Source organism: Colobus angolensis, unplaced genomic scaffold (genome assembly GCF_000951035.1).
Source record: "Colobus angolensis palliatus isolate OR3802 unplaced genomic scaffold, Cang.pa_1.0 Scaffold71, whole genome shotgun sequence".
Taxonomy (NCBI): domain Eukaryota; kingdom Metazoa; phylum Chordata; class Mammalia; order Primates; family Cercopithecidae; genus Colobus; species Colobus angolensis.
In genome coordinates this window covers 11,322,752-11,344,867 of record NW_012120821.1, presented here as the reverse complement: position 1 = coordinate 11,344,867, position 22,116 = coordinate 11,322,752, and the positions used below count along the sequence as shown (strand labels likewise).

At 41.5% G+C, this 22,116-nt stretch overlaps 1 protein-coding gene across 3 annotated transcripts in view; it reads right to left on the bottom strand.

The window, feature by feature from the left end:
- CDK5RAP2 (CDK5 regulatory subunit associated protein 2) overlaps window positions 1–22,116 on the bottom strand; it is a 201,248-nt gene that overhangs the window by 124,063 nt on the left and 55,069 nt on the right. For all 3 annotated transcript variants that reach the window (XM_011927417.1, XM_011927418.1, XM_011927419.1), the window contains exons 9-12: window positions 21,284–21,337; window positions 20,349–20,468; window positions 17,614–17,706; window positions 11,323–11,541 (exon numbers count right to left, since the gene is read on the bottom strand). In XM_011927417.1, the coding sequence (XP_011782807.1) occupies window positions 11,323–11,541; window positions 17,614–17,706; window positions 20,349–20,468; window positions 21,284–21,337 (486 nt within the window). The remainder of the gene's footprint in view (window positions 1–11,322; window positions 11,542–17,613; window positions 17,707–20,348; window positions 20,469–21,283; window positions 21,338–22,116) is intronic.

The window sequence follows — 22,116 nt, the reverse complement described above, 5'->3', positions numbered from 1 at the left end:
AAGTATAATAATAATAAAAATAAAAAAATAAAAAATATAAAAAGTCTTAAAAAATAAAATAAAATAAAATAAAATATCGCTGCTTGCTGACAATGCACCTGGTCATCCAAGAGCTCTGATGGAGATGTACAAGAAGATGAATATTGTTTTTATGCCTGCTAACACAACATGCATTCTGCAACCCACAGATCAAGGAGTAATTTTAACTTTTCAAGTCTTTAAGAAATACATCTGTAAAGAGTGATTCCTCTGACGGATCTGGGCAAAGTAAACTGAAAAGCTTCTGGAAAGGATTCATTATTCCAAATGCCCTTAAGAACATTTGTGATTCATAAGAAGGGTCAAAATAACAACATTACAGGAGTTTAGAAGAATCTGATTCCAACCCTCATGGATGACTTTCAGGGATTCAAGACTTCACTTCACTGCTAATGTGGTGAAAATAGGAAGAGAACTAGAAGTGGAGTCTGCAGATGTGACTGAATTGCTGCTATCTCATGATAAAGCTTGAACAAATACGGAATTACTTCTTATGAATGGGCAAAGAAAGTAGTTTGTTGAGGTAGAATCTTCTCCATTTCAAGATGCTGTGAACATTGTTAAAATGACAACAAAAGACTTAGAATATTATGTAAACTTGGTTGATAAAGCAGTAGCAGGGTTTGAGAGGACTGACTCCAGTTTTGAAAGAAGTTCTATTGTGGGTAAAATGCTACAAACACCATCACATGCCATAGAGAAATATTTTGTGAAAGGAAGACTTAACCAAGGTGGCAAACTTCATTCTTGCAGCAACCACCACCCTGATCAGTCAGCAGCCATTAACATTGAGGCAAGACCTTCTACCAACAAAGACTACAACTAGCTAAAGGTTCTGACGATCATTAGTATTTTTGGCAGTAAAGTATTTTTAATTCAGGTATACATGTTGTTATTTTAGACATAATGCTGTTGTACACATAATAGGCCACAGTATAGTATTAACATAACTTTTAGATTCACTGGAAAACCAAAAAATTCATATGACTCGCTTTATTCCGATCTCCAATATCTCCTGAGGGATGTCTGTATTTTAATTATACCCATTTTACCAATCAGAAAACTGAAGTTCAGAGACTTCAAGCAACTTAACCCAAGTAACATAGGTAAAAAGTAATGGAAGCAGGATTTGAAACCAGGTCTATCTATATTCTTTTTACTATGCCAGTGGTTTTACAAGCCAAACCCAAGAAGCTCTAGGATTAGGAATACCCAAACCTGACTGGATATCAGTATCCTCTAACTACATGTTCTTGGGCCTTCCTCTAGAAATTGACTCAGTAGCTTAGGGAAGAACACAGAAAATTATATTTGATTTCAATACAAAAAGCCACCATCCTAAGGAATCTGCAAAGCCCCCCTGGGTGCATCTGTTTTATTTGCTTCTGAACAAAGGGTTTACACAGGAAAAAAAAAAAAAAAGAACCCTATCCTATACCAGACTGCCGCCTTAATTTAAAGTTAGTGCTGCCACAGCAAGACCTGTATGATGATGTCAACTAATGGCCTCAATTTCTACACTAATGGGCAATTTTCCCTTAAGATTCACAGGTGCGCTCCAGACCAGCACTGGGCTGAGAGCTGCCTCTGCATGGCAGGGCTCTCTTTGAGCAGACTGGCTGATTAAAAAAAAAAAAAAAGGAAAGAAAAGAAATTTAACTGCGTTGTTTGAAAAATAACATGTCCTAAAATCTTAGAATCACATTAGAAATGAAAGGCCAAGCCCTCACACTTCCTCCTCCAGTCTGCTAGTTTTGTTTTATCTCTGGCCAGATGGAGAATGAGAAGGTTCTCATCCATCAAATGTCCACCTTATCAGGTTTCACTGCGAGAAAGCTTGTCAAAGTGCTCAGTGGTTACCTGTAAATATACAAAGGAAATTTCTGCACAGTCTTAATGAGGAAGAGGTACTCTGTGATGTAAGGAGAATTTCCAGAATTAGTAGGTGAGAGTGGTGTTCAAGCCACATTTTGTGGAGCCTCATTGCTCCTGGGGGCTGTGGTGGAAACAGACGATGCAGGGAGGTGGGTGCCAGGCCTCCTACCTCACTTCACCCTGAGCAGCTCCACTTTTGTGTTTTCTCTCCATAACAGTTCATTCAAACAAATAATTCATATGCTACAGGAAAAAAAACTTGGAGGCCACCACAATGAAACAGTCCTTGGCATAAAGAACTAACAAACATGTGCCTCACCTAACAGTATGGTACTAGCTGTGATGACTGCACAAGTTCTGAGCAAAGGGCTTGATGCAGCTTTCACCAGTTGCCCCCTCCTCCAGCCCCACTCACTGTTCCCCATGAGCCAGGCTCATTCATGGACCCCAAACCTTGGCACAGGCCTTCCTGCTACCAGGAATGCATTCCCACCTCCCATTCCCCCAGGCAAACAGCTACCTATCCTTCAAGTCTCAGCTCAAATCCACTTCCTCTGTGAAGCCTTCCCTCCCTTCTTTTCTAGCCTCTTAGCACAGTTCCATTCTCTGCGCTTCCAAAGCATTCAGTCCATCCCACTATTAGGACTTATCATGCTATATTTTAATTAGCTCTTTGTATGTCTATGCTATTTCTTCACTAGATTCCTTCAGAAACTGTGTATGATTTGATTTAGTCCTGTACTACTAGGGACCAGGACAGAGCCTGGCACAGAAATGATAAAATGAGAAGGTGACATAAGGGAAAGTCTCCCTGTTTGTGCCCCATGGAGATTACGGCAATTCCGCATGAAAACTGTTGGACAGCAGCCCCAGGTGCGAGCCACTGAGAATCTCCGGAGTTTCTCAATAGAAGAGTGCTCCGACTCCCTTCCTAGAGGGATCAATCAGCTGGAAAGGAACAGACAAGCACTTTCTTCAGAGGAGAGGTTACTGTTGATCAAGGAAGAAATTTATAGCTTTGGTGACTTGGCTGGTAAAAGGGAAGACAACATTTATTAATCAACAGCGTCTGGTAGATTCCAGCAGGTGATGATTTGTCATTCAAAGTCCTGAGCCAGTACCTGCCACACAATTAAAAGCAGGAAAACAGGACAGAAAAGGAGGAATCAGATATACTGAGCATCAACTTCTCTGTGCCAGGAACCATGGTAGGCATTTTCTCACACGTTACATTTTACTATTCACTTGTTTAATCCTAAAATACATATAATCAACCCCATTTTAGGGGAGTGAACATAAGTTTAGCAAGTTTAAGCTGTTGGCTTAGAAGTTAAGCACTTGTAAGTGAAGCTGAGATTGCAACCCAAGTTGAGAACTATTTTCCGCTATTCCAAAGATGGCCACTGAAATTGCTACGTTTCTAGGGCCCGAGGCCAAGGCATCATCATCAAAATAGCTACCAATTATTGCTCATTTATGATGTGTCAAGTATTATGCTAAGCGTCACTCCCTCTCTCAGATAAACCTAACAACTAACCGTTATTATTCTGATAAGAAATGGGCATACCATGGTTCAAAGAGGCAAATTTGCTGGTTCACAGTTCAACAACTAGTAAGTAACAGAGCCAGGACTCCAAACCAGTTTGACTCCAGTGTTTCTGCCTTCAGCCTCTCTCATAAGAAACTGGAATTTGCAAAGATAGTACTTCTTCCAACATAGGTCATTTAAACTGCACATTATTCTATAAAGATACCAACTCAAAATCTTCACACCTAATTCATGTATACACACACACATACACACACACACACACACACACACACACATAACATATATATATATATATATTTAGGGCAAGAGGAGAGCTTTGGCCCTTAGTAAAAAACATACTATCTCAGGTCTGTGGTCTTAGCCCTAACCAACCAGCCTGTAGAGACACTGTCTCCAAATGCCATGTTTTGATTCTGATTTACCAAAAGATGTTCTAAATGCTGTCACAATCTCATTTGGAGATATCCATCAATGAGTACATGTGAGAACTGGGAGGTTCAGGCTGAACTACCCTGAAATTAAACCCACTCCTGTCAAAGCACATGGGATTAGCCAGCTGGGTGACAGGTACAACTTTAATTAGATTTTTGGGCTTTAGCCAACAAATGCATCCCCACAGAGCTAAGTGCCCAGGTACTGAAGCACACACTTGTCAGGGTAGCAGATGACAGGTCTCATAACAGATGAAAGCATTCTGAAACAGTCTGGGGAATACAACTAAGCCAATGTCTAATATATGTTGCTTATAAAGGAGAACAGAAAAACCTTAGCTTGCTTCTCTCCCGCACCCACCCTGAGTAGAATACTAAGTACCTGAACCAGAGAGAGTGCACCTAAAATAAAGATTTCTCTCACCCTTCACCAAACACACACATTCATGCACGTGTGCGCACACACACACTAAAAGGAAAGCCCAGGTCTCTGGCTCTGACAATGTATCAAATGAAGGCAAAGATGTGAGGATCCAAGCAGTATCCCTGTTACTAACCTCAAGAGTAGGCCACTTTAAACATCACAGCTGGGGCATAGACTTGGGAACAATGGGGTTTTTGTTTGTTTTTGCAAAGGTCTCCTGAATTTCCTTGAAGGGATACGGGCCCCTTGGCAGCGAGGAGGTATACTACAATACAGGGGATCTATCTGTGATCCTCACTTTTTGACCTTCTTCATTGTAAATAAGATGCCCAAAGTAAAAACCAAAGCTTGTATTCACCAGAGCCTAACAATATCATTACAGGTACTCCATAAATTTGTGTTGAATAAACAAAAAACTGCAAATTACAACACATGCTGAGTCAACTGGCACTAGGTCACTGCAATCACAGGCAATTAAAACAAACAAACATGGAGAACTGACTCTTGGGGCTCAACTTCTCAGTGTTCATGCACAACCAGACACAGTGAATTCATAAGCCTCTGAACCAAGCTGAATTTTCAGTAAAAAACTGCCTCCCTACAAAATGCTAAAGAACAGGCACAATGAGACTGGCAATAAATGTTGTTGGCATGAGCAAAGGATGGTTTGATCACATCCAAGAGTAATGACTGGCTTACCATCAAAATTCAAGGAATGCTACAAAAACCAGGACTGCTTGATCTGGATCCTGTATATAGGCTTTAGGTCAGGGCTCATCTGGAAAACAGAGCTGCAGCATTTCCAACTGATTTTGTAGTTCTTGTACAGAAAAAGAGAATAATGAGAAACAGCTAGATATAGTCCCAGAAAACCTACTTACAAGCTTACTTACTTGGATAACATTAATCTGGCCCCATGCAGAATAGCTTTTGTTGAATGGGGTATTGTTGAAGACGCTATAAACTGCTCAAAGTACTCTTTATAATAGCCCACCAGAGGCAATTCTTTCCTTGGGCCTCAGTGCCAGCAAAAGCCGTCCTTTCACTTGACATGTTCCTCTTACAGACACTGGAGACCTTGTAACTGATTTTCTCTTTTTGCTTTCCCTGCCAGGAACTACCAGTTGAATTATAAGTCCCCCTCTTTAGCACCGTGAAGGATATCACAACATGTACTTTTTTTTTTTTTTTCCTGAGACAGAGTCTCCCTCTGTCACCCAGGCTGGAGTGCAGTGGCACGATCTTGGCCCACTGAAACCTCTGCCTCCCAGGTTCAAGCGATTCTCCTGCCTCAGCCTCCCAAATAGCTGGGACTACCCAAGTAGCTGGGTGCCACCACACCCAGCTAATTTTTGTATTTTTAGTAGAGATGGGGTTTCACCATGTTGACCAGGCTGGTCTTGAACTCCTCACCTCAGGTGATCGACCCACCTCGGCCTCCCAAAGTGCTGGGGTTACAGGCATGAGCCACCGTGCCCAGCCACAATGTGCATTTTTATATACTCACTCTGGGTCAGGCGCAGTGGCTCACACCTATAATCCTAACACTTTGGGAGGCTGAGGTAGAAGGATTGCCTGAGGCCAGGAACTCAAGACCAGTCTGGGCAACATAGCAAAACCCTTTCTCTACAAAAATTTAACAAATTAGCCAGGTGTGGTAGTGCATGTCTATAGTCCTAGCTCCTCGAGGCTGAGACAGGAGGATTACTTGAGCCTGAAGGTTTAGGCTGCAGTGAGCTAGGATCATGCCACTACAGTGAGCTAGGATCATGCCTGAGTGACAGAGTAAGACCCTGTCTCAAATGAATTAATTAAAATACTCACTCTGGTTCCATTTTGCCAGTCACTCTTATTTTTCCTTGACCCTAAAGCCTTTATTTTTAATTTCGCTTAATCTTATGACTTTCTATAAACCTCTGCAAGTATTTTTGAAACATAAAAGGAACAAATTACAATGTTTACAGCTTCAATTAGCCAGAATACTTCAAGTTGGGTGTTCTTGAGAATGTATTATTCTGGTCTGTTGAAAAGCTGAAAATATACCAATCTTCCTTTCTGCCAAAAGCACAGTATTCTCAACATAATTACTGATGGTTTGGCATAGCAACAGTGTACTATCTTAGCAAAGTCCTGAAATTAGATAGAGTCCATAGACCTGAATCCATGTCACATACATATCACCATCTATGTAACGATGACCGAGCAATGTAAATTCTGAGGCACAGATTAATCTGTAAAATGGGAAAAACATTTTCTACGCCCAAACCCAAGGCTGGGAGCATCACGTGGGCACACAGGCAATCTTCATAAACTGTAAAGTACAATCTACACCGGAGGATCATACCTGCTTTATTTCTACCACTCTGAATAGCAACCAAAGAGACAATGAGGGTTGAGCTGAACGTGAATTCAGAACAAGACCTGTGTTTTGGATGTTGTTCTTACCAGTGTTTTCTTTATCCTACCTGTGGGATGCAGCCAAGTTTGAGTCAACATGAAAGGGACCCAAAGGTGAACATCCTAGAGTCCTCGTAGATGAAGCATTGAATATGCACCAAGTCAAGCCCTACAAGCCACAGCTGACCATCCCCATTACAAAGAAACAGGTTCCTTTTCTTTTCCCCCATAACACTGACCTCTCAGAGCCTGACTTGTGTTAAGGAAAAGCCTTTTCTCATCTTGTTTCCTGGCTTTCCCTCAGCAATCCATCCTCTAGACATCCCTCAGACTAGTCTTTCTAAACTGCAAATCTGATGCTGTCAGTCCTCTGACTGGCATACCCAACCCCCACCCCGCCCGGGGCCCCTTGCCTACACCTCAAATCCAGGTGCCCAGACTCTGCATCCAAGGCTCTCCACAAACCAACATCTCTCAGGTTAATCTCCTGACACATCCCTAGAGGAACCACCCTTCACTGCAGCCCCAAACTCTTCTTCCCCAAAATCACCATACCCTCTCCAACCTCTAAACCTTTGCCTTCTACACAAAACCCTCCTCTCCCTTGCCTATCTATTAGCCTCTAGCTCAAACTTCAGAACCAGTTCAAAAGTTACTTTCCCCAGGAGCCTTCCCTGCTCCTGCAAGCCACTTCCTTTCTCTGTGCTCCTGTGGTAGTTTGTTCATGTCCCTATTATGGTATTTTCTCCTTGTCTAGTAGAGGACTTGCACAAAGTGTTCAACGTTGCTGAATGTATGAATGGATTCCTTTCTTTTGCCAGGACAGAAACATCACAAAAGGTCTAGGTTTTTCTGTTTCAATCCAAAAGCCACAGCTGTAGCAGCTGGTGAGTGGGAGGCACTCCAGTTAAATAAGGAGCCTAGTTACCAGAAACAAGCTGGGAAGTTATGCAAGGCTAGTGTGTTATGCTCCACCTGTGCATTTATCCTAGCGCCATAAGGCAAAGGCACCACCCCACCATGTTTCCTCAGGCTCTGAGTAAGCCAGTACTCCCAAGACCTGGTGTAGAACAGTCATGTGAGATGCACACATCAAATTCTTAGACTATAAAAAAGTTAACTAGAGATACGACTGTGATGCAATATCTATACAAAAAGAAGGAAACCATGGCCAAATCATCTTGTTGGAAACATGTATGTAACTTGATGTATAAAGGTAGTCACGATGAGAGGCCAGGAAGCCTGAGTCACCGGCATGTTCACCTGAGGAAAGCATTTAGAGTATACAGTACTTTTGGTCTGCCCAGTGCCCTGAAACAAAATACCACTTTCTCTGGGTACCTGCTCATCCCCTTCCAAACATGTGGTTCTAGGAGAGGCTGCCAATGATGTTATACACACACACACACACACACACACACACACACACACACACACACACACACACACACACCCTTCTGCCAAGGCACAATGAACATGTGACCCAAATTGGGATTCTCAGTACATCACCCATCTGGCCATCCTGACAAGAAACCAGCCAGGGCAGCAAAGTGTGGGAGTCCTTCTTCTTCTTCTGCAATAAATTGGGAAGATGTGATCCCAACAGGGCTGGCAATGAGTCCAACCTCTTAGAACTAGAGTATGGATGCAAAAAAAGAAGCCAGCTCTCAGAGAGTGAGTCTGGTCTTGGCAGTTTTCCAGTGCCCCTGTCCTTCCAGCAGTTTAGTTACACAAGGCAATCAAGTTCCCTTTCTGCCAAACTTAGTTCAAGCTAGGTTTCTATCACTCACAAGAAAGTCCTACCCACAGTATACTCACCCCAATCCCTGACCTATTGCCATCACAGTCCCCTTCCATTCCTTGCCAAATACCTCCATATGAAGACATATACATGTTATGCATTAATACATCTTTTTATCCACAGCAGCCCAAAATTCTTCTAGAAGCACCAGAGTTTACATGAATAAGTAAATTATGAAACCAACAAATAATGTCTAACAACAGAGGTATGCCTAAGGAAATTACAGTATATACGCTTGATGTTATACAGCCATCTCAAATGATTACAAAGACTAAGTTATGATATAAAAAAATACATATTTTACATTATCTATGAGAGAAAGACAGAGAGAGAGAGAGAGAGAGAGAGAGAGAGTGTGTGTGTGTGTGTCTGTGTGTGTATCATCCCCTCATCCTCGGCCTTCCAAATTTTACCACACAAACATTATAATAGCAGTAGGGGACGGGGGATAATTGTTTTAAACTAAAAAAATTGTCATCTAATAGTGAAGGACATAAGAATTGATTATGAAACATGCAGCTGTATAAATGGACCCTCTGGCCAGCCTTTTCTTTACCTCATCTACATAAAGTCACACTACTCAAATCTGACCCCTCTCATTCTCAAGTGTCAGCCCCTCCTAGAAGATTTCCTTGACTACCACTTCACACAGGATCTTTTGCACTGAGTACAGGTTATATTAATTAGCTGTGGATTTTAAATTGTTTTGCATTTTGTTTTGTATAGCATTTTCACCTCCCTTAGAAAAATAAAACTTTCAGGAGTTACGTAATATAATTCCATCAGTGTCTAAACCAGATACATTTTGTGTTCAATAACACTGAATAAATATGAGAAACAGGTCTTTTAATAGCAAGCAATATAGTACGGCACTCTAACATTGCTGGTGGCAGCATAAAATGGGCCAGCCTTTTGGACAAAGAATTTGGCAACATGATTAACCAACCAGTATAAAATATTGGCCGGGTGCAGTGTCTCACACCTGTAATCCCGGCACTTTCAGAGGCCAAGATGCAAAGATCACTGGAGACCAGGAATTTGAGACCAGCCTGGGCAACACAGCCAGACCCTGTCTCCACAAAAAACAAAAATTAAATTAGCTGGGCATGGTGGCGTTCACCAGAAGTCCCACCTACACAGGAGGGTGAGGCAGTAGGATCCCTTGAGCCCAGGAGTTTGAGGCTGCAGTGAGTTATGAGCATGCCACTGCACTCCAGTCTAGGCAACAGTGTGAAACTCTGTCTCGAAAAATATGTATTTACATATATACATATAGGCACTATCTGACCCAGTAATCTCACTCCTAGGGATTTCAAGAGAAAATACCCTTATGTCAAAAGATGTTCATTGTGGCATTATTTAAATAGCCAAAATGTCCAACAAAGGAGATTATTAAGTAAATCATGTGAAATCTATTCAGTGAAAGAGTATGCATCAGCATTCAACATGATCGTTCTGGAACCTACACCATGAGATGGTGCCTATGATAGACTAAGTGATCAAAGACAGAATGGTATTTAGAATCTGATTAGACCAGGAGCCCAGGTGCACCAGGACTGAACAGCAATACAGAAAATCAGAGTTACTTTGCTAGGGTAGTGGAATTATAGCTACTATTTTCTAATTTTTCTAGATTTCCTTTATGGACCCATTAATGTTTGTTAAAATTTTATTAAAATATACAAACATCTGCATTTCAATTCTTTCTTCAGTGTTAACATTGGGATTTCAACCTCTGGATCCTGGTGTCCCCATCAGCAGCAGGCATCATAGAGCTAACCACTGGTATTCTTTTGAGTCCTCTACTCTAATGACTGCCTGGCCCAGGATCTCAGGCAGACAATTCCATTAACTTGCATGGCAGTGATCACTCAGACCCAGACCCCAATCTTACCTATTGCACCAAGGCTATGTTCTCAGGAGGGATTAAATTAAAAGACACAGAATATTTAAGTTTAAGCATAATTGAAATTTAATGAGCTTACCAAATTCAGAGAGGATTTTTAAATGCTAATACCCAATGCTAAATAGAGTACAGTCATAAAAAAGATCACCTAGAGAAACCTGGTATAATCTTTCTGTAGAACAATTTGAATTTATTTATACAACAGTCCTTAAAAAATTCATACTCTTTGGCCCAGTTATTATACCTCTATCAGGAATAATTGGTGAGGTGGGCATGGTGGCATGTGCCTATAATCCCAGCTACTCAGGAAACTGAGGTGGGAGGATCACTTGAGCCCAGGAGTTCAGGAACAGCCCAGGAAACAGAGTGAGACCCTATCTCAAAAAAAACAACAAAGGAAGAATCAGCAGATAAATATTTATGTACAAGGATGTTTGCTGCAGAAGTCATAAGGCAAAAAAAAGTAAAATAATCTAAATGCCGTTCAAAAAAGAACTAGTTAAATAAATTGTAATACATCCAAGTGATGAAATATGATGCTGGCACAAAAAAATTGTTTTTGAAGAACATTCATTACATGGCAACAAACCAGACAGAGAACATTAAACTTAAAAAAGCACGATACAAAACTGTATTTTCAACTTGATAACAACTCTGTGTGTGTGTGTGTGTGTGTGTGTGTGTGTGTGTGAGAGAGAGAGAGAGAGAGAGAGAGAAAGAGAATAAAAGGACTGAAATACCAAATAGATCAAATGAAGCTGGTCATTTCTAGGTAGTGAGATAATAAGTGAAGTATTTTCTTTAGTCTTCTGTACTGAACATCACCCCACAACCAGACACAGCCACATAGCCCCAAAAGCACTGTCCACTGTGTCAGAAGGGCAGGGCGGTACTCACACGGATGGTGCAATCTCCTCTGCTCTTCTCTCGATGGGCTTCCTCCAGGTCCTTCTCCAGTCTCTCCCTCTCCTGCTGCAAGTCACTCAGCTCCTGGGTGATCTTCTTAATGCTTCTACGCAGTCTGTGGTTCTCTGTACTCTTGGTGAGGTTTTGTGAGCGCAGCTCAGCCAAAAGGGCTTCCTTTCCTGATAGAGCAGCTTCATAGTCTTCAGACCCCTAGAAGAGAAGGTAGAGAGGAAAGATGAGCTAATTTTCATACCTCATGAAACAAATCAAGAAACCTGGGCTCTTAAGAAAAGAAAAACGTTAACATAGACAACATTCAGAAACCAAAGCAACAAGATAATATTTCTTATGATGTGGATGTTAAGGAAGAAAAGTCTACTGTTGTATGAAAGAAGTATTTTCTTAAAGGACCAGGAAAAAAAGCACAAATTTTCAGCCGGGCGCCATGGTTCACACCTGTAATCCCAGCACTTTGGGAGGCCAGGGCAGGTGGATCATGAGGTAAAGAGTTCAAGACCAGCCTGGCCAACATGGTGAAACCCCGCCTCTACTAAAAACACAAAAATTAGCCGAGCATGATGGTGGGTGCCTGTAGTCCCAGCTACTTGTGAAGGTTAAGGCAGAGAATTGCATGAACCCGGGAGGTGGAAGTTGTGGTGAGCCAAGATTACGCCACTGCACTCCAGTCTGGGTGACAGAGCGAGACTCCATCTCAAAAAAGAAAGAAAGAAAGAAAAGCACAAATTTTCACAGTGACTGTCTTTAGTTGTGTGGGACTATAGTTAATTTTTTTTCTTCATAACTCTGTATTTTCAAATGTTTTAAGGTAAGTGAGCATGTTACTCTAATAATGGTTTAAAAAACAATTTAAGTCATTTTTAAATGGTAGAAAATGAAGACCTTCATTTGAAAATGTGAAAGTTGTCAGAATCAAAATGGAGTCACTTGTGTTTAAAAAAATAAAAAATCAAATAAAAATAAAAAAACAACCTTGACAAATAGATTCGGGTATATGAAAACAGATTACTCACGCATAAATGCCTCAGAATAAAAACTACCACAAAAGACTCTGTAAAAACCACAACCTTGCACAAGGGCCACTGCAATTCTACACAAAAAAATATTTCTGCAAGGACATCTGCCCAGCAACTGCCTATCCAGCCTAGGACTGGTGTCATCCTTGTTACTGATCCTTGTAGCTAAGGATAAGTATCTCAATACAATCATGTAATTGTCATTTTTCTTTAAAAATCTTTGTCTTCCTTAACCTCCCTGAACATGCACATAGCTATGGTACGTGTATTCCCACTGCCATGTCCTATTCCTGAATAAGTGTCATTTTCTCTTCGAGAGATTCTCTCTGTTATTTAGGTTGACAAAAAGCAGAGATAAACCTAAGCACTTACAATGTTCATCCACATCAGAATGGCTCAAACCCAGATTCATTTGGAGGAAAAAAAAAAAGTGGTCAGCATGCTAGTTCAATGGCCAGCCTGAGAGACTGCAATTTCAGCAAAGTCCATGGTCAAAACAAGTCAAGAATATGTGGTATTTCATTAATACACAGCTAAAGAAAATACATATGATTAACAAACATATGCACATCTGTGAAATGGGAAGTAATGGCCTCTTTTTTTTTTTTAATTATTATTTTTTCCTTTTTTTTTTTCTGAAAGCTGGTTTACCAGCATTCCACTAAATATAGCATATATACAGAAAGGTACACAAATCATCCGTGTACAGCTGAACAAATGTTCACAAACTGAATACACTCATATCAAGAAACACATCCTTGGCCAGGCACAATGGCTCACTGCCTGTAATCCCAACACTTTGGGAGGAATGGTCTCTATTTTCTTCTTGTGAAGACTAAACATGATACACAGTCTGGGTGCTGTGGCTCACGCCTGTAATCCTAGCACTTTGGGAGGCTGAAGCAGGTGGATCACCTGAAGTCAGGAGTTCGAGACCAGACTGACTAATATGGTGAAACCCCCATCTCTACTAAAAATACAAAAACTGGGGGAGGGGGGAGGGATTGCACTGGGAGTTATACCTGATGTAAATGATGAGTTGATGGGTACTGACGAGTTGATGGGTGCAGCACACAAACATGGCACAAGTATACATATGTAACAAACCTGCACGTTATGCCCATGTACCCTAGAACTTAAAGTATAATAAAAATTAATTAATTAATTAATTAAAAAAATACAAAAATTATCCAGGCATGGTGGCATGCGCCTGTAGTCCCAGCTACTCGGGAGCCTGAGACAGGAGAATTGCTTGAAACCAGAAGGCAGAGGTTGCAGTAAGCCAAGACTGCACCACTGCACTCCAGTCTGGGTGACAGAGCAAGATTCCGTCTGAAAAAAAAATATATATATATATATATATAATATATATCATTTATCAGATACATATAATGTGAGATCTATCATATATCACATATATGAGATATATCACAATACATCTCATTTGAGGTATATCATATGATATGTATCATGTGATATATCTTATATGAGATGTCTCATGATATATATCTCACATATCATGTATCTCATGATATATATCTCATATAGCATATGATACATAAATTGCCATTTCAGTGGGTACAACATAAATAAATCTAGCTCTACTTTTCCTTCACCTACTCCACTATCTTTCATTCCCAATCAAAAAATAATAGAGAGGTTCCACAAACCAAAAGCTATATATAATAACACTATTAACCAAGAATTTGAAAAACAGACCAAAGTACTCTGTTTTTGTCCAAATACCACCTAATTTAAGGGTGAGTTAACAACATTTACTGTGCCCAGGTACACTTTCTTATTTAATCTTTAAACCTTGGGTGATTATCTAGATTTTACAATGCACAAACAGGGCTGGAAGAGCTCAAATGTCTTGCCCAAGGTTAGAGTTAGTGATATGGTTTGGCTGTGTCTCCACCCCAACCTCATCCTGAACTGTAGCTCCCATAATCCCCACGTCATGGGAGGGACCTGGTGGGAGGTAACTGAATCATGGAGGCAGGTTTTCCCCATGTTGTTCTCATGATAGTGACTAAGTCTCACAAGTTCTGATGGTTTTATAAAGGGCAGTTCCCCTGCACATGCTCTCTTGCCTGTGCCATGTAACATGTATCTTTGCTCCTCCTTCACCTTCCGCCATGACTGTGAGGCCTCCTCAGCTATATAGAACTGTGAGTCCATTAAACCTCTTTTTCTTTGTAAATTCCCAGTCTCGGGTATGTCTTTATTAGCAGCATGAGAATGTACTAATACAGAGACTGTACTACTACTACTACTTGCTCTCTGCAAGAGCAGAGTCAAGGTTCAAATCCATGTCCCACTCCACATTCTTCCCAGTAAAAATGTTACCTCCATATAATGGACTATATTCAGTTGTTTAAAAAGATTGAGTAGCACAAAGCTAAACATGTACACACCCCCACACATAAACAAATGAATGCATGTCAACTGCTAAAAATCTAAATAAGGTCAAAGGACTGCACTAATGTCAATGTCCTGATATTACATCACAATTATGCAAGATGTTACCTTTGGGAGAACTGGGTAGAGAGTACAAAGAATGTACATGTAAATCTACAATTATCTCAAAATAAAAATTAAAAAAGAAAAGACTTGGTAGGCCTATATAAACTGCCATGGCAAGAATGTTAAATTTTAAAAAATGGTCATGGAACAAAATACATATTATGATCCTATTTAATTTTTTAAAGTGTATATGTATATATGTACAAATATGCATTAGAGTGGAGGCACAGAGTCAAGGCAAGAGGTGAGTTTACTGATGATTTCTATCAACTTCTCACTACTACTTTAAGTATTTTATAAATTTCCTACAATGTGCATTTTTACTTTAATAGCTGGGAGGATACCGTTTCCAATTTGAAAGTTTTTTTTTAAATGAGTGTGGAGGTAGCAGCAGCCAACCCACACTATTACCTTCACAGTGATACCAGTGACTAGAATTCACACCTCTGTACTTCTGAACTTTGGCAATCACTTCAAGAGTTTAAATATCACCTGCTGTTGCTTCAGTGTCAGGCTTGATGCCAACCCTGTGAACGCTGGCTATTTAACTCATGCTGCAATTGGCTCAAATCACATGACATCCCAAAAAGATCGCAATACATGGGGGAAAAAATGCATTTACATGTATCTGTGCACCATTCAAACTACGTATGCCTCACAATGAGATAGCCAACATAGGTGTATTGTGTGCATTTACTCACACACAATCAGAGGAGTGGAAAGAACATAGGCTTTGAAGACAGACTTGAGTTCAAGTCCTGCAAAAACTCGCTGGTTTCTAAATCTGCTACCTCCTTGGGCAAAGATTAAATGAGGGTTCTCTGAAGAGCCAACTTGACATGTATAACCTGAGGAGTTACAACAGCTCCCGATCTCTGTGTGCTGCAAGATAAGAAACCCGACCAACACTGTACATTGTAAGACCTCAAAACTCATTCTTAAAGTCTTTTGACTAAGACTGGGGTTATTAAGTTAAATGTATGTAATAAATCTGGGTAACATTTAAATTTATAAGATTCCTTTCTTTCCTTTAAGGCCCGTCATAACCAGTAAAATATCACAATGTTTATACCGCTCTCTCTGGCTATCAGCAGCCAACAGATCTTTTCCCAAGCAATGGGAAACATCATTTCCCTAAGAATTCAGCTTCTGAAGCTTGTTATTTTCTAGGCAAGGAAAAAGAGAAACAGTCTAAAGTGTAATCTTAGCTCCATTTCATCAACCACTGTCAAAATGGTGAGCGAAGGCAAGTCTGAGATTCCAAAAGCGAAGATTTGTCTATGTTCCTAGCGTACCATGATTTAAGCCAAATTACTTCAATTATTCTTACTGTGAATCAAAGCTCTGCAAAAGATAAGGCATGGGATATGAATTTTGGGAATCAGTCTTAAATCAGATTTAACTTCTAACTTCTACGTTACAACCAAAAGCAACATCAGTGCAAGGGGTGGGAGGAGGAAGCTTTAGGCAGTATGGACTTACTTTGATGATGAAATTTATTGATTTATTAAGTTATTAGTGATAGGTATAAGCTGTGTAGAAAAACTAGAAACATGAGAAGAAACATGTTACAATAATTTAAAACATGAAATTAAAATTAGGAAGAAAGAGGGGCTGACCAGCAGGAGTCCTTGTAGTACAACACTGTGGGGACGGAGGGAGGAGAGAAAAGGCAGGTCAAAAACATCAAGGTCTGGAAAAGAGCAGCTGGGACCAAAGCAGCCAGGTAAGGGAGATATGGGATGACAGTAAAAGCACAGTCTTTGGAGTCAGATTGGCTCTGGAGTCAAATCCTAGCTCTCTTACTTACCAGTTTTGGGACCCTGAGCAAGTTACTAGAAACTAACTTGGATTTCCTCAGCAGTTTAAAAAAAAAAAAAAAAAAAAGGATATTAATCGTACTTACTTCATAGAGCTGCTGTGCAAATAACTGAGATAATCTATGGAGCGCACTTAGCAGGCCTTGGCACATAGTATGTGTTCAATAAATGTCTCTTGCTATTATTAGCAATTACTACACTAAAATCTTGGCTCTGCCACTTGCTAACTGTGTGACAGTGAATAGCTGCACACCCTCCTGAGTCTCAAAACCTCACAAATACAGCCGGGCGCAGTCGTTAACTCCTGTAATTCCAGCACTTTGGAAGGCCAAGGCAGGCGGATCACTTGAGGTTAGGAGTTCGCTACCAGCCTGGCTAACATGGTGAAACCCCGGCTCGAGTAAAAACACAAAAATTAGCCACGCGTGGTGGTGGGCTGTAATGCCAGCTACTCAGGATGCTGATGCAGGAAAATTGCCTGAACCCAGGAGGCAGAGGTTACGGTGAGCAGAGATTGCGTCACTGCACTCAAGCCTCAGCGACAGAGCGAGACTCCGTTTTTAAAAAAAAAAAAAAGTACAAACACAAGAGGGATGATGATTACCTTCCCCACAGGGTGGTGAAGATTAAATGAGATAATCCACATATCTTGCATTATTACTTAGCACAGAGCACACTTAGCACTCCTAACTGTGGAGGTATTTATCATTACCATATTGAGGAGGGGGCTGGAAAATCTCCCAAATCTGGTAGAGAATTTCCCTTTAATTAGACTGAGTGAATCTAAAGACCACCCACAGTTTTCCTTATTAAAATCATCCAAGTTCTTTCAGCTGCAAGGTTCTCACCTTACCAGGGGTCAGGATCAAAGAGACAGCCACTTAAGCCAAGTGAACACTTACCTGGAATTCCTGGGTCTGTGCTTTCTGCAGGGCCTCTCTGGCTTTAGCAAAGGCAGCACTGAGCTTTTCAATTTCAGAGTTAAGTTCTTCAACCTGCGGAAATATAACGAATACCAGCCAAGTATCTAACTGGGCTCTCCTCTCTGCACAGCCCACATGCTTCTCCTGCTCAATTGTGTCGTGCTTATAATCAAGGGCTTTGTAATCAGAAAAGATCCGAGTGGGATTTCCAGTTTAGCCGTTTACTAGCTGGATAACTTCAGGCAAGGTACTCAACATCTTTGAGACTCCATTTCCTCAACTGTAAAATGAGGATATCACCCCTCACCCAGCTGTTGTGCTGTTAGGGTTAAACGAGGTAATGTGCATCGGTGCTAAAATAATGCCTTGGTCATACTGTTACTATTATTACTGTCCGTATAAATGACCTGCCCAACAACCTAGCCTGGGTATTCCCCAAATTCCTCATTCTCCAGTGACTTTCTCCTACACCCCGGAGTTGGCCATGAACCACCGTGGCCACACCCTGGACTTTGCCAGCACCCAGAGCAGCTCCGACACCAGTGTCCTGACATACTTGAAGGCTTCTGGTCCCAGTTGGGCCTAGAACTCCCCACAAGTGATACAATGTTGACTACTTTTGTGTGTTTGGTTTTTTTTGTTTTTTTTTTTGAGACAGGGTCTTGCTCTGTCACCTAGGCTAGAGCGCAGTGGCCAATCACAGCTCACTGCAGCCTCAACTTCCCGTGCTCAAGCAAGCCTCCCACCTCAGCTCCCAAGTAGCTGGGACCACAGGTGAACACCACCAAATCCAGCTACTTTTTTGTAGTTTTGTTAGAGACACAGTCTCACCTTATTGCCCAGGCTGGTCTCAAATTCCTGGCCTCAAGCGATCCTCCCACCTCAGCCTCCCAAAGTGTTGGGATAAAAGGCATAAGCCACCATGCCTTAGCAACACCACCAGTTTCCTGGTCAGTTTCCTACTTCTGCAACCATTCCTTCTGTCTCCTTTGTGCATTCCTCTCCCTATCCCTGAAATTCTGATGTCCTCTGCAGTCCCATCACCAATCTTCTTCTTTCCCATTCTATACTCTCCTTAGATAAGTAGGTCAACTCTCAGAATCTCAACTCACACCTGTACACAAGGGATTCCTAGATTGACCTCTTCAGGATTAAGCACTCTCCAAACTTTAGGCATGCACATTATCTGCCTCCTGGACATCTCATCTGGATGGTGTACGGGCTCCTCAAAGTCAGCACTTTCTAAACAGATTCATCACATCTACCACTGTCCCAGATCTTGCTATCAACCTCCATTATCCACACTTTGAGCTGAGTCAATGGCACCACCATACCTCTAGTCATGCAAGCCAGACACCTGAAGTCATCCTTCACTATGCTTCTCTGAAGTCCTACATCTAATCCTCAAATTTTCCCAACCTTATTTCTAATTACTTCGAATCTTAGTTCTTAAATAAGCCCCTCCCCGTCCATTCCTACTTGCTGTGCCCACTGCTCTAATTCAGCCTTTCTTGGCTCTCACCAAAGTTACTGGTCTCCCAGCCTCTATTCTCTCCCTCCTGCAATTCACTCTCCAGATAGAGCCAGAGACCTCTCCAAAATGAAAATGTGCTTAAGAGTTTTCAGTGGCCTTCAATGCCACTCAAGCAGCTCAATGATTAGTTTCCCCAACCCCCACTGGTTGGCCCCTTGAAAAAGCTTCACCTTCTTCTCTCACCTCCTTTAAGTTTTACACTTTGTGCTATGACAACTCCAAACTGTCTGTGATGCATATGGGGTCTCTCCTAACTAAACGCCTTGACCAGTGTTCTCCCTCCGTCCGCCTTACTTCTCAACTAACTCCTACTAATCCTTTAAGATGCAGCTCAGGCACCTCCTCCTCTAAGCCCTGCTCCACACACCCGACATCCACACACCCGACATCCACACCTAATCTGGATCAGGCCCCCTTCCTTCTGCCTCCCCAGCTCCCTACACTTCCCTCAATCACAACCCCCATCACTCTTTCTTCCCCAATAGACTTGCAAGCAGAGCTGGGTTTTCTTCTCTGTGTCTGTTCCTTGCATAGTTACTAGGACACAATAGATCGCCATAGTAAACAAATCGACAAGAAAACAGCACAGAACCATCAGCTACCACCGTGGATCACAAAGGCAACGCTCAGGTAGCTCTTTAACCAACTCGGTCATGGCCTTGCCTCCCGAAACTCCTTTATCTCACTCTTCTGTTACCCTTCAAAAGATCAGACCTGCATTGTCCAATGTGGCAGTCACTGGCCACATGTGGCTCTTGGCATGTGAAATGTGGTTAGATTGATTTGAGGGTGTGTTGTAAACATATCTGGACTTCAAATAGTTCTGATAAAAAAGTGTTGACTATCTCATTACTTTTATTGATTACATGTTGAAATGATTATGTTTGGAGGGATAAATATATATAATTAAAATTAATTTCACTTGTTTCTTTTTACTTCTTTTAATGAGGCCACTGTAAAATTTTAAATCACATATGTAACTCATATTATATTTCTTTTGGACAGCACTGGATTAGACACTCCAAAAGAATTCCCAGTTGACTAGAGGATTATTTCCCCACTTTCTATACTATCTCATCTCTCTTATAAACTTTTTATCCAAAGCTAAAAATTCAGGGTAGGACAGACCAGTCATAGAAGCTAATAAAGAAAAATCTTACTTCAAATGTATCAGACATACCTTTTTTTCCTTTGATTTTAATGCCATGGTTAAACCCTGAATGGCTTTATCCCTCTTTAAACTATTTTTCTTCTCTGTAGCAATTTCTCTTTCCTTCTCTCTCAGGTCCTCCTCAAGTGCCTAAATTAGATTAGAAAAAGATTCACTAAGTTGATGTGTTCCAACCAAAATGCACTGTAAATATATCTTTAAGAGCACACTCAAATGCAGTTATTCTATCTTATTCCTGTCAACCTGTGATTAATGTTTCCAAGTAGAGCTGAACATAGTGGCATCAACTCCAAGTTACTGTGTTACCGCTCCCGGCAACAGGGCTGGGTGAAGGGAAGGGGATCAAATCAGTTAAGACGATGACAGCTATTCCTATGGGAAGGATTCCAATGCCTTCTGGAATTTGAATACAGTCACTCAGAGTCTTTCAAACCATACCAGGTTATTTGGGGGAAATAACAGATCATTAATTTCATTCCTTTTGATGGAGACTGAACTATACATTTATAGCCTGAGTTCATTTCTAAAGATAATCACCACCGCCTCCCTTCCGGGCTGTTGTGAGGATCAAATGGGATAATGGATGTGAAAGCACTTTTTAAGCTGGCAGGCACTCCACAAATGCCTCCTGCTGTGACAGAGGAACCATGGCACATGGGCAGGTCCAAATCTTCGCTCTACCTCTTCCTAGCTATGTGCTCTTAAGCAAGTGACCTCACCTCTCTGGGCCTCAGGTACCACATCTGTAAAATGGGAATGCCTACTTCACAGAGTTACTGCAAAGATTAAGAAACCCTTTCTAGAGTACCTTATGCTTGACTGTCATACAGTAGCATTCAATGAATGACAGCTATGTGACACAGAATTATCTGTTGCACTCAATAAAACAAGAGGCAAGAATAGACTAAATCTTCAATACATTTTTTAAAACCATATCAACATACCTGGATCCTCTCTTCAAAGCTATTTCTCTCCTTCTGATGCTCCATTTGTGCAGCCTAAAAAAAGGCATTAATTGGTGTCAAGAAGGCACGTGCAATCCAACAGCTTCTCCAGAACAATTAGAACGAGCACGTCCTTGTCCTTACTCACTTCCCCCACTACTGTGGAACTCATTAAAACAAGTGTCCCCTCCCTCTCTCCGCCCCACCCAAAACCCCACCTGATTTGAATGAAGAAAAATGTGACGACAACAACCTACCCTGGTTGATCACCAGCCCCACAGAGAGTAAACCACGGTGCTGCTGAACAAGATGAAGGCCTACTAGAGAGCCATGCCGTGAAAGTGGGAAAGAGAGTTAAGAGGAGGGGCAGGAAACAACTGTGGATTACAGATGAAAATGAACTGGCAAGGCTATCGCATTCACTGCTGTGGTAGGAACACAGGCCCTGCTCCATGAAGAAACCAAGACTTTCTGTGAACAATCAGAACATCCCCAAGTGAATATACCACATGCAGCAGCTATTCTTGGTCCAACAAGAATGGAAGGCCTAGACTAAGACCTACCTGCACTTCCCTGGCCTGCCCAATCTCTTCAAAAGAGCTTGCTGGGGAGACAGCCTAGGGCGGGGGCAGGAGTCCAGGGAGGCTTTGGGGTCAGCTACTAGTAACTCATCTCTTGGAACCTGGAAAAATGTAACTCCTCTGAGCCTGTTTCTTTTTTTTTTTTTGAGACGGAGTCTCACCCTGTCGCCCAGGCTGGAGTGCAGTGGCCGGATCTCAGCTCACTACAAGCTCCGCTTCCCAGGTTTATGCCATTCTCCCGCCTCAGCCTCC